Source organism: Octopus sinensis, linkage group LG6 (genome assembly GCF_006345805.1).
Source record: "Octopus sinensis linkage group LG6, ASM634580v1, whole genome shotgun sequence".
NCBI lineage: Eukaryota > Metazoa > Mollusca > Cephalopoda > Octopoda > Octopodidae > Octopus > Octopus sinensis.
This window is the reverse complement of record NC_043002.1, coordinates 45,374,129-45,387,992: the sequence shown is the minus strand read 5'-3', so window position 1 is coordinate 45,387,992 and position 13,864 is coordinate 45,374,129. Positions and strand designations below refer to the sequence as shown.

The window sequence follows — 13,864 nt, the reverse complement described above, 5'->3', positions numbered from 1 at the left end:
TGCTCCGTTGGATTTGCAACACCGGTGTGCATGACTGACAAAGCACGACTGTGTTGAGAGAAAAACTGGGCATAAGAGGGATTAAATGTGGCATGCAGGAGAGGAGACTGCGTTGGTTTGGACATGTGATGCATATGAGTGAAGACAGCTGTATACAGAAGTGCCTGTCACTGAATGTGGATGATACTTGTGGAAGACGGAGATCCAGGAAGACAGATGAAGTGGTGAGGACCAATCTTAGGATGTTAGGACTCACAGAAGAAATGACTGTGGACCAAGATGTTTGGCAAGATGAGATCCTAGAGAAGACCCACTCACGGCAGTGAAACTGAGTGCTAGAAGCATTGTGTCCCACCCACATATAACAACACATTTTTCACACACCCTACCCCAAGAAACCAAACTACATCTCTTCTAAACTGCATCTTTCTCTTCCTCACATTTTTTCTTCATAAATTATGATTGTCTTCCAACCCTCTTTCCTGCCTTCACTGCCCTGCTCACTATTAACACTGCTGCCCCCCACCAATTTTCCTACCAATGTTTTCATTAGTCACTGCAATCCCGACTCCTACTTTTGCCTTCTTGGCAATACCTGACCACATACATTATGACCTTCGTACATCTCTCTTCCTCACTCTACCATCACATCTATGCTCTGATCCTTGTTACTTGTGAGTATACCCTGGTTCTAGTTATTGGTTCCAGTGAGCCAATGATGGGTTCCCTGCATTTCCAGTGTCAAGAGTGACAAGTGAGTGTCTGGACAATATGGGTGGAATAAATACTGTGGAGTATTTTTATGTGACACACTAGATCACCTGCAACTTTTTGTCATTGATTATATTTTTTACCTGCACACACACATACATACACCATGCAAACACACATACATACACCATGCAAACACACATACATACACACCATGCAAACACACACACAACACAGACCACGTGCACACACACATGCACACTCTCTCTCTCTCTCATGCATGTACTCACATAGAATGGGCTTTTGCATGGTTTCTGCCTACCACATTTTACTGACAAGGCATAAGTCACTTGAAGCTATACTACAAGACAGTTAACCAAGATGCTGCACAAAGGGACCAAACCTGGAACCACAGGTTTGCAATGCAAACTTCTTCACCACACTGCCATTTCTGTACCCCAATATAATAATTACCTAAATGGTAAACATCCTCTACACATGCAATTGATTTTTCCCCTTCTTTTTTTGTTCAACTTTACTACCTGAAGTATTCTTTTCCAGGTAGATATGGTAAAGTTCCTGTACCACAGAAAGTACAGCCGGCCAAAATTATCTTAGTTGTACTTTGGTAATTGGCCAGTGTGCATGAATAAAGTTTAAAGCAACACTTACTGTTCTGTATTTATTTAAAACCATAGTATTAAATTCATTTCAGAGAAGTTTTTAAATCTTAGTTAAATATTAAAATTGTTTTATAAGCTTTAAAAAGAAAATTGTTTTCCTTTTTTTTTAAATTCTTGAGCATATAAATGGGAACAAAGTTAGTTACTGTCTAAACCTAAGAGGAATTAAAAGAAAATCAAATAAAATTGCAGAGAATCTATTACAGTTATATAATTGTAGCTTTTCTGTTAAACACTATATTCAATATCGCTCATTGTCGTCTCTTCAAAATAAAAGACATTGAATGAACGAAGTGGATCATGTTTTTTTTGTATTTAAAACTGAAACCCTAAAAATACTGGAAACTAGAAAAAATTATGAATTAGAGAGCTTTTTTTGTTTGTGAGTTTTGTTAAATCCATGAAATATAGTTGGATATTGCATAAATAATCCATAAAACCAATTTCAAAAAGAATTAAAAAGATATAAAAATTAAAAAGACAAATGTCTTTATCTAGATGTGTTTAAAGAATAGAACTGTTTGCAGCTATTTATTTTAATTTAATTAAAATAGTAGGTGTTTTTTGAAAGAAATTCTATCCTCATCATGTATAATTATTTTTTTTTTATATTTATTTGTCTAACACTCTTTTGGAATAAATAGTCAATTACTTCATATTTTGTAACCAAAGATATTTCTTAATGGGTGAGCAGCCCAATAATTTGAAGAAAAACAGTAGGATATCTTTTATTTATTTTCTCGTTTACTTGTTTCCGTCATTAGACTGCGGCCATGCTGGGGCACTGCATTGAAGAATTTTAGTTGAATATATCAACTTCAGTACTTATTTTTTTAAGACCTGGTACTTATTCTATTGGTCTCTTTTGCCAAACTGCTGCACCAGCACCAGTTGTCAAGCAGTGGTGGGGGTCAAAGAAAAGCATGCGCGCACACACACACACACACACACACACACACACACACACAACACACACACACACACACACACACATACACACACATTTATACAGGGTGGCCTAAAAGTAAGTTTACAGTTATTCAACTATCTCTTTTGCATTCATTTATTAGCAGTTTAGATCTTAATTATAAAAAAAATATGAAACCATTATTCTATGTTAATTTAGATAATTGTAAGATAGAAATTTAAATGTAATAAAATATTTTAAAAGTAATTTAAAGTGCCTATATAATAACTGTAAACCTACTTTTGGTTCCCCTATACAATGGGCTTCTTTTAGTTTTTGTTTACCAAATCACCAAATCCACTCACAAGGCTTTGGTTATACGGAGGCTATAGTAGACAGGGGAAGGATGAGAGAAAGATAGATGATGTGTAGGTTGGTAGGTTGTAAGCATGTGAAGGGAGAGGCAGTCATAGTTCATAAGTGAGAAATGTATGGTGGTGTGGGAAGGATACTTTTGCAATATCTTTTGAATTCAATAGAGCATTGACTACTTATTAGGGGATGCCTTTGATGATAGCATACCATTAAGTGAATCTCTAAGCACCTGATCAACCTACTACACATAGCACCTAAATCTTTCTCAAATCACAACTTACATTGGATAGTGTTGTCTTAAATATGCAAAAAGACTGGTGGGTCATGATTGGCTCATCTTTGATTATTACTCTGTTCAGTCATGAATGATCTGGAACTAAACAGCAAGAACATGTCCAAGGTTTAAATTTTATTTTAAATTTTTTGATAAAATTTGCATTTTTCACTTTATTTCAAGTAAGAATTCGTATTAAACATATTATATTTATGTTTCTTTTTTTTCTCCTTAAATTAATTTAGCGAGGAAAAGTTGTGGTGGACAGAGACTTTTACGGCGAGCTGACATGAACATTGGATCACATGTTCTCAGTACTTTCCGAGTGAGATGTAAATTATCAGATCAATCAATTGATCGCAAAATGATTAGTGTTGCTGAAAAAAGACATATTACTTTCTTTGGTAGGTTACAGTATTAAACATTTTCTTTGTCTGTAAGTTTAAAAAAAACTTGTATTATTCATTTTGTTGCTCATTATGGTAATTCTTGACATACTAATTTTTTTTTCTGAAGATCTTTTGTAAATATTGTAAGAATGGTGGCTCACCTATCTGATAAGGCACTGGGTTACTGGCTTTGAAAGAGATGGTTGTTATGCTAATTCCATTAACCAAAAGTGATTTCTGTAGTTGTATGTATGTATTTGTGAAGGTGTGTAGTTCCAGTAGTCAGGCTGTTGCACTCATGATTGTGGGTTTGATTCCCAGACCAGGTGTTGGTGCATTGTGTTCTTGAGCAAAACACTTCATTTCACATTGCTGCAGTCTCCCTTTTTGATCAAGGGGGAATGTTGGCCTGTTCAACTAGCCATTAGTGTGGCGTCATTTGAAGGTTAAAACAATGCAAAGCATATTGTGACCAGCAATGTGTAACAATATCTGATAGCCTGGTTGGTCATGTGATGATGTGTGTATTTAATTGGAAAATCCCAGCAGATTGAGTTGAAGTGCTTTCTGCATTTGCTTGAATGATTAATGGTTTGCATCATAGATGGAACATGTGGAAGTGAGAGGCCCAGGAAGACATGGGATGAAGTACTGAAGAATGATCTCAGGACACTGAACCTCTCAGACAAGATGATAAAGGACTGAGATAATTGGCAACTTGCTGTATTCAAGAAGTTCTGTACTCTGCAACAGAAGTGTTAAGACCAATCCTTATGGTGGTGTAAAGCACTCATGGTGACGCCATATAAAAGTGCCTGTGCAGTGCCATGTAAAAGCACCTCTATGATGACATGTAAAAATGCCTGTGCAGTGCCACGAAAAGTACCCAGCACACTCAGGAAAGTGGTTGGTGCTAGGAAAGGCATTGAGTCATAGAAACCATGCCAAATCAGACTGGAGTCTGGTGCAGCTCCCCAGCTTGCCAGCTCTGGTCAAACCGTCCAACCCATGCCAGCATGGACAACAAATATTATATGATGATGATATATTAAGTGTTGTGATATCTTTGTCTTAGGCAAAGACACCTATCACTCGTTGGCCCAGTTTACCTAAATGTAAAGCATTTTTTTTTTACATTTAGAGAACCTCATATGTGAACATCCCACATACTAGAAACAATAACCAAATCTCCCTCAACACATTATTGACTTAAGAATGAAGAACACATTATATAATCTAACTCTCTCTCTATATATATACAGAGTGGTAGACTTAATTTATCAGAAAGTTTAACACTACCTTCTGTCCTGTTGGTGCTTTTAGCAGAGACCATTCTGTTGTAAAACATTCAAGCAAGCCTCTAGTCTGAAGTTATCTTCCTCCCTTATCATCAGTCCTTTCCTCTTTTGATTAAGGAAGTAAAAATGAGAAGGATACTGCTGGCATGTCTCTGATTATAGGTCTACTAGGTCAAAGCTGACTAAGGACTAAACTTCAACAACTGATTCTTGAGCAGATACAAGTTACTGTAGTAGCTTCTTGTACAACTGACTGATGAATGTTTGTGAGAGGATTGGTCTTGAAGAAGGGTCTGGAAGAGTGCCATTGCAGCCCTTCCAAAATTAGTGAAATTTTTGTGGTTAATGTCCCTATTGAGCAGCTGCACCGTGATACTGGCAGGAAAAACCTTTTGGGAAAAATGGGTTTTGCCTAGTTGATTTTATATTCACTACTTGAAAAGAGACTTATTAACCCACTGGGTTATAGGACACCTCATATTCTCTTGATATATTTCAGAATTTTATAATTCCATGGTAGTTTAACCAATACAGATCTTTTATACTGTATAAAGCCAGTTTATTTAACAGTTTATTTAGCTCATCTCTTTTAACTCACATTACCATTTTCTTCATTCATATGTGGAAACCAAAAGTAGCTGATGTTTAAACCACATTTTCATTAACTGCTACTGTTAACATGATGGTATCTTTTTACACTCTGCTCCCACTAAGTTCTTCCTTTATTCATCCTAAAGAAATCAAATTCAAAAGTTCAACTCCACCAGATTCTGAGATGATGAAAGAAAGTATCCAGTCCAGTGTTCTTATTGCTCTGTTGAACACAACATCTGATCTTCAAGTTTTCATGTGTTAGTTTTATAATATTAAAAATCTAATCCTTAAACTAAAATCAATTAACCTGGTTAAAAAAGAAAAAATGACTTAGGAAACATGAAAAAAAAATCTTTGCTAGAAATATTATTAGCTGACATAATGAGTAGTTACTATCTGAATTTTGCTAGCTTTGACTGAAGCTAATGCTGTTCTACAATAATAAGAATTTGCATTTGTTAAATATTTTCTTTCTCTGAACCCAAGTGGTTCTGTTTATATGTTTTTCTTTTCTTTTGATATATGAATCTATTTCCTATTCTTTCAGCAACACTTGATGGCAGTATTGGGTTTGTAATGCCTATTTCTGAGAAGGTATATCGTCGTTTACTCATGTTGCAAAATGCCATGGCAACTCTCATTCCACACATAGCTGGTCTTAATCCCAAGGCATACAGGTATCTTTGATGTCCATTTGTTTCACAATGTTCTCAGATTATATATCTTATCATTGATATATTAAAATACTCTACTTCAGTTTCTTTTATTTTTAACACAAACTGTTCGAAATTAAGCAGAAGATTGATGAAAAATGAAAAGCCTGAGTTCTTTTACCATCATTATCATCATCACTATTGATATTTTAGTATTGATTCTTTTATGCTTGGATGAATTTTTAGAGATGTATACCATGCAGCATATTGCTAGTTATCTTGATTATTTTTGTCATCTCTTTTGTGAAGTCATAGCTTTTAAAATCTGATCTCACCTTTTTTCTCCTCACATCTTCCTTAGGTTTTGTGGGGTTATTCATTCATGATCAGACATGTTTCTGCACTGGTGACACATGTGAGGCACCCGTGCTGATGACATGCAAAAGGCACCTGTGATGGTGACACATGAAAGGCACCTGTGCTGGTGACACACAAAAAGCATCTGTGCAGTGGCACATAAAAAAAACCTGTGCTGGTGACATGTAAAAGATACCCAGTACACTCTATGAAGTGGTTGGCATTAGGAAGGGCATCCAGACATAGAAACCAAGCCAAAACAGACTGGAGCCTGGTGCAGCTCTCTGGTTTATCTTATTCCAGTCAAACTGTCTAACCTATTGCCAGCATAGAAAACGGATGCTAAATGATGATGATGATAATGATTATGCTGACAAGGCTTTTTTCAGTTTCTGTATACCAAATCCACTGATAAGGCTTTGGTCAGCCTGGGGTTATAGTAGAAGATACTTGTTCAAGGAGCAACACAATGGGACTGAACTGGAAACCATGTGGTTGGGAAGCAAACTTAAAATTAGTATTAGGGATAATTTGATTGACTAACCCTGCAAAGCAGTTCTGAAAAGACCTGTCCATCTCATCAGAATTAAGGTTCTGTCAAGCCTTTCCCCACAATCTCTTTTGAAGCCTTCCTTTTCTCCACTCCTGATCCCCTTATTGTGAATGCTAATGATTCTGCTAGTTCACTGCTGTAACTGGATGTGTGATATTAGTGTGTATGAACAGTAGAGCACATATGAGCTGAGAGAGAAACCCCCCCCAAAAAATGAAAGGAATCAAATATAGGCGTAGGAGTGGCTGTGTGGTAAGTAGCTTGCTAACCAACCACATGGTTCCGGGTTCAGTCCCACTGCGTGGCATCTTGGGCAAGTGTCTTCTGCTATAGCCCCGGGCCGACCAATGCCTTGTGAGTGGATTTGGTAGACGGAAACTGAAAGAAGCCTGTTGTATATATGTATATATATATATATATATATATATATATATATATATATATATATATATATATATGTATGTATGTATGTATGATGTATGTATGTATGTATGTATGTAGTATGTATGTATGTATGTGTGTGTGTGTGTGTGTGTTGTGTGTGTGTGTGTGTGTGTGTGTTTGTGTGTGTGTGTGTTGTGTGTCTGTGTTTGTCCCTCTAGCATTGCTTGACAACCGATGCTGGTGAGTTTAGGTCCCCGTCACTTAGCGGTTCGGCAAAAGAGACCGATAGAATAAGTACTGGGCTTACAAAGAATAAGTCCCGGGGTCGATTTGCTCGACTAAAGGCGGTGCTCCAGCATGGCCGCAGTCAAATGACTGAAACAAGTAAAAGAGAAAAGGGAAAAAAAAAGAGATGTATGTACATGAGAGAAGGACTGTGCAAGTATGGATATGTGACGTGTACGGACAATGATAGGCAATCCATGGGGAAAGAAACCTGTGGAAGAGGAAGATACAGGAAGAAGTGGTAAATAAATGATCTTGGGCAGCTGAATTTTATGAAAGAGGTGACAAAGGACTGCATGAAGTAGTTAGATTCTGCACTAGTTGATACCCCGCCCACTCTTGCCATCATGGAAAATTAGATGCAATATGATGGTGGTGGTGATAATGATGATGATGATGATGTTTATACATTTTATGTGGGTTTATTTTAACGCTTATGTTTGTAGTGGCACATGATAAAATTATTATAATGACCATATCTTTTGTTTATCTGTTTTTCAATGCCATCGCAAATCAGATGAATATATTACTGAAGTGTTGTTTTATAAAGCAATGCCATAGGCCTTTCCTGTTGCTAATCTTTAGCTGTTTTTTTTTTGTTTCAAGTACGGCATCTCTTATTCCATACATCTTTGATGGCAGAAAACCAGTAGATGGTTTGTTGCCAAGGGAAATGACAGCAATTCCACTACTTGTAGCCCAGCAATTTTCAGTGAAATGCAAATGTAAACACACACACAGATACACACACATGCACATGCATGCGTAGGAAGTGCCTCTTTCAGTTTCTGTCTACCAAATTTAGATTCGTTCAGGTTTTAGTCAGCCTGGGGCTATAGTAGAAGACACTTGCCCAAAATGCAGTACAGCAGGACTGAACCTAGAATGTATCTGTACATAAATTATGATTATCATACCATCTTTTTTTAATTTTTTTTATCTCGTATATAACTATGATGTTTTGGTATTGATTGAGTGATCATTTTCCTTTCAGGGCTGCGAAGGCCACTATTCCAGAGTTGTTCAACCCAAGTCGAAATATTCTTGATGGTGAGCTGTTGTGGAAATACACCAATCTGAGTGTAATTGAGAAAAGTGAAGTTGCCCGCCGTATCGGTATTACTGTTGATCAGGTGGGTTTCATATTTATTTATTTATTTATTATTTATATATATATATATATATATATAAATCGAAATCGAATTGAACCAGCCAGGATCCCTGGTCTGGTGGTACGTAAAAAGCACCATCCGACTCGCAGCCGATGCCAGCACCGCCTCGTCTGGCTTCCGTGCCGGTGGCACATAAAATACACCAATCCGACCGTGGCCGTTGCCAGCCTCGCCTGGCACCTGTGCAGGTGGCACGTAAAAAGCACCCACTACACTCACGGAGTGGTTGGCGTTAGGAAGGGCATCCAGCTGTAGAAACACTGCCAGATAAGACTGGAGCCTGGTGCAGCCTTCTGGCTTCCCAGATCCCCGGTCGAACCATCCAACCCATGCTAGCATGGAGAATGGACGTTAAACGATGATGATGATGATATATATATATATGTATATGTAAAGTAAGATCCAAGGATCAAGGTGTAGGAAGTTAGTTAGCTTCAAGCAATCCATAGAAGATATAGAAAATAACTTTTAGTAACAATAGTGATTTATTGGTGCAGAAGGTTGTGAATTTTTGTCGTATTGAAGTATGATAAACTGAAAAATAGTTTAAAAAATAAGTTAGTAACAAGGTTTGTTGTATATGTGAATAAACATCTAAAAGTTAGGGAATGGAGTAGATAAAATCCAGGCTACATATTTTAGCGGAACCTTGGAAGTAGTAAATTATCCGAACAAGGGGTAGACCGTAAGTTACTCTTCAGGCCAAGGATACCTTAATTATGTGAAGTTTACATTGTTGTTAGGAGATCCCATGTTAACTCATTGGGGATTCGATCAAAATGCATTCTTTTGGGTATATATACACTTGCGTCAGAAATTAATTAGCACTTCTCAAATTTCTACATTAAATAGGTTAAATCAATTAACCTATGAGCTGTTCAAAACGTCTTACACGATGAGAAAACTTCACCATCATATAAGTGGTGTTTGTTTGCGACCTTTCATTGAAACCTCTCTGGATTAGGGCAAAGTATTACCTTGCCTGGAAACAGCTGAGGGTTGGTAACAGAAAGATTGTCTAGCCATAGAAAATCTGTGTCACTGATTTTGTCTGAACCATGTAAGCATGGGTCAGATTTGCCTGTCTTTGTTTGGCAGGTAAGAAAGGCAGGCAAAGACGGTTGTGACTATTTGGTCACTGCATGTACCACCCTGAACTTGAAGCATCCAAATTAGTCTTGTGGAATCCACTTCATAGTGACGTAAGAAGAAGAAAATGTTATCACACTTACATTGACAACTTGATTGCAGACAGTGGCCTGGAGTGTATCCAGGACTTTGAGGCAGTGATGATGGACCGAGAAGTGTGAAAGGTAGTCTTTGTTGCTGCAGCTCAGGTTGGAACCTGGCCATAATAGTGATAATAAAATGTAATCATAGAAAAGGTGTTAAAATGCTGCCACTGCCGCCACATTGGTGTGGGTGATAGTGCCACATAAAATGCACTGGTGATGGTGCCATGTAAAAAGCACCCAATACACTCTATAAAGTGGTTGGTGTTAGGAAGGGCATCCAGCCGTAGAAACCATGCCAAAACAGAGTATGGAACCTAGTGTGGTTCCTGGCCTTGCCAATTTCCGTCAAACTGTCCAACCCTTGACAGCATAGAAAATGGACACTAAATGATGCTACTGCTGCTAATGATGACGATTTCTTCCTCAGTCCACTCTGCTGGGTGGTTGGTGTTAGGAAGGGCATCCAGCTGTAAAAACCCTGTCAAAACAGACACAGAAGTCTAGTGTGGGCTTCTACCTGGCTGGCTCCTGTCAAACTGTACCACCTATGCCAGCATGGAAGGCAAACATTAAACAGTGATGGTGATGATGATAATGATGATCTTTCCAGTCTCCATTTGCCAAATCTGCTCACAAAGCTTTGGTTGGCCCAGGGTTATAGTAAAAGACATTTGCTCTCGGTGCTATGCAGTGCTACTGAACCTAGGACTACATGGCTTAGAAACCAGCTCCTCAACCACACACACACACACAAATAGGTGTACTTACTAGTGTACTTTTGCTGGGTAGTGATAGAAGAATACAGTTTGTGAGAATTATTAGTGTATAAAATGTAAATATCTATTCCAAGTAGCTTCTATAACATTATATCTTTTTTTTTTATTTGAATTCATAAAAAATGGAAAAATATTATTTCATATGTTTATTAATAAAATTATATAATATTGATCAATTCTTTCTTTTCAGATTATTGATGATTTGATGGAAATCGACCATTTGAGCTCTCATTTCTAAAGAGGCGTTGTTGTTACTGTTTTCTTTCCTTTTTTTTTTTTTTTTTTGTCATCTGTCATGATGGTGGTATATTATAACAACTACAATAATGCTTCATCATCATTATTCAACTGACTTTATGGGTTTCTATGGCAGCTCGTGAAAGCTTGCAAGGATGATTACACATACACACACACACACACACACACACCACACTTTACACAAAAGCACAAAAATACTCTTACCACAGTTTCTTACACATACGCAGTTATGGAACCACATAGATACATAACCAGTTATTCACTGTTACATATATATATATATATATATATATATATGCTCTTATATAAAGTCACAATCAAATACATATGTACAGGTATACACATATGTGAGTGTGTGTATATATATATATATATATATATATATATATATGATTGGTTTAAACATTCCATAGGGGCCCTAAATGTTTACACATGAATTGATTCATTAAATCATTTCCATCCATTGATATTTGTGTTGTATGTTTTTTTTCCATTATAAACATATTTTCTTTCATTCTGTTTTTGTTTTGTCAAGCAAACCTAATTATTGTTATACGTTTGTCTTGGAGACTGGAGACTGACTTTTGCAGAAATGAAAAAAAAAAAAAAAAAATAATGCTTTTCTCGAATTATTTAGATAGAAAACAAAATATTATGATAAAGAAGAGCTGTTATTGTTGTTGTTCTTTTTATTTAACTCTCAAAACAGTGAGCTGGCAAAACCGTTATAACTAAATGTTTAGTCTAGTGCATAATATGATATAGTTGTTAATGTGAGAATCTCACCGTCATACTTCCCTGAAAATATATCTGGTGATAGGCAAACAAGTGAGGTTTTGACGACAGGGAGGGGCATCCACTTTCAGAAAATTTACTTCAGTGAAGCATACCTATTTCTTTACTACCCACAAGGGGCTAAATACAGAGTGGACAAACAAGGACAGACAAACGGATTAAGTCGATTATATCGACCCCAGTGCGTAACTGGTACTTATTTAATCGACCCCGAAAGGATGAAAGGCAAAGTCGACCTTGGCGGAATTTGCACTCAGAATGTAGTGGCAGATGAAATACCGCTAAGCATTTCGCCCGGTGTGCTAACGTTTCTGTCAGCTCGCCGCCTGTTGAAGCATACTTATGATCAAAGTTTTTGCAGTCACAACCATTCCATTTTCTGTTTTCTGACAAAGTGCATCCAGGATTATATTATTCAAATTACCATCCAATTCTTAAGATAGCAGGATGTGATTTGGATGAGATTTAGCTGCTGTTTCTGGCATGTTAAATGACCACATAGAACAGTGTTGGAGAATTCTTTGTTTATGGGGTAAGGTTTGGTACTTTACTATTATGAACACCCAATTTTTTTTTTTATCTACTAAATGATTAGTAAACAAACTACTAAATACTCACCTTACCCTTTTTCTTCTCCATGAAGTAATGAAAGCTGTTCTGAAAGTCCACCGATGAACTTTTACACTCATCTCACAAGTGTTATAGTTTATCTACTAATCCTCTTAGTAAATAAGAAAGTGCCTAAAATTTTTACCATCAGTGGGCATTTGAAATTGAAATTTCAGCTTCTCACTGACAAAGTCACTATAATCTCATTTGGAAAAAAAAAATGAAGTGCAGGCATGGCTGTGTGGTAAGAAGAATCATGTGATATTGAGTTCAGTCTCACTGTGTACCATGTTGATCAAGTGTTTTCTTCTATAACCTTAGGTCAATCAAAGCCTTATAAGTTGATTTGGCTGACAGAAATTGAAAGGAGCCTAATGGAATTTAAAATTATTTTAATGCATTTGTGTACATTTAAACTAATTAAGTATTATTTTACAGAATAATAGAATTAGAATTTCTTTGATTAAAACCCTTTCTAACATGGAAGTATCCAAAGAGCATTTAAGGCACATAATGCTTTATGAGTACAAAAAAAAAAAAAAAAAAAAACTCTGCAGCCAGTGCGACTCGAATCATACACTCAGTTTATGAGAAAGAATGCTTGACTGAAAGAAATTGCAGAAGATGGTTTGCAAAATTCAGAAGTGGAAATTTCAGCCTTGAAGATGAAGATCGAACAGGACATCCAATTGAGTTTGATGATAAACTCCTTGAGGCATTACTTGAAGAAAATCCTGCATTATCAGTTGAAGAATTGGCAGTAAAGCTTAGTTCAAACCATACAACTGTTCATCGTCATTTTCAACAACTTGGAAAGGTTCCTAAACTTGAAAAATGGGTGCCTCATGAATTGTCTGAAAGCAACCACGATGGGACTGAACCTGTAGCTTGAAGCCATGTGGTTGGGAAACAGTTTTCTTAATTACACAGCCATACCTGCACCTATACCAATAAAAATAGATCCCAACAGATCTTGGTACAATAAAGCAAAAACACAATGTAACAAAATTTTTTGCTTGTCTTTGGTCACTAAGTGTTACTTTCTAATTGCTTCTATTTAGAAATCAAAGACAATAACTACTGTTCCCTTCAGACTTTGCTTTTGTGACCTGGACATCAATGTTTTGAAACTGATCTATTTTCCATTACATAGATTCATTGCTGAAGCAGAAATATCGTTATAGCAAATATTTTGCTCAATACTACAGATTTGTTTGTCAGGCGCTTGACCGTAACCATTTGAGCATGTCCCTTAGTGACTGACAATATGTACATCTCTGATCATGAGCAATTGTAGTGGAAGAGCATCATAGCCATGTGTCGGGAGGGATTTTTAGGGGTTTGAAGAAAAGCAAAGTTGGAAGGAAATATTAGCCCTTTTTCATACTTTCTAGGGATAAGCAAACAGGAAATAACAGTTGCCATCCAAGGACAAAAATCGTGTTACGCAGTGTAAGTATACATATTGAAATGGAATAGCGGAAAATTTACAACAGTCAAATTACTTGTCCTTTGCTCCCTATGGAGCATAAGCCATTAACTACTTTTTTTCACTG

General features: G+C 36.7%; 1 protein-coding gene across 1 annotated transcript in view; it reads left to right on the top strand.

Moving 5' to 3' along the window:
* The window catches only part of LOC115213147 (cleavage and polyadenylation specificity factor subunit 1), a 106,770-nt gene extending 95,681 nt beyond the window's left edge, over positions 1-11,089 (top strand). Inside the window, exons 36-39 of the mRNA XM_029782081.2 lie at positions 3,196-3,354; positions 5,779-5,908; positions 8,458-8,596; positions 10,837-11,089. Of these exons, the coding sequence (XP_029637941.1) occupies positions 3,196-3,354; positions 5,779-5,908; positions 8,458-8,596; positions 10,837-10,884 (476 nt within the window). The 3' untranslated portion in view covers positions 10,885-11,089. The remainder of the gene's footprint in view (positions 1-3,195; positions 3,355-5,778; positions 5,909-8,457; positions 8,597-10,836) is intronic.
* The last annotated feature ends 2,775 nt before the right edge of the window (positions 11,090-13,864 follow it).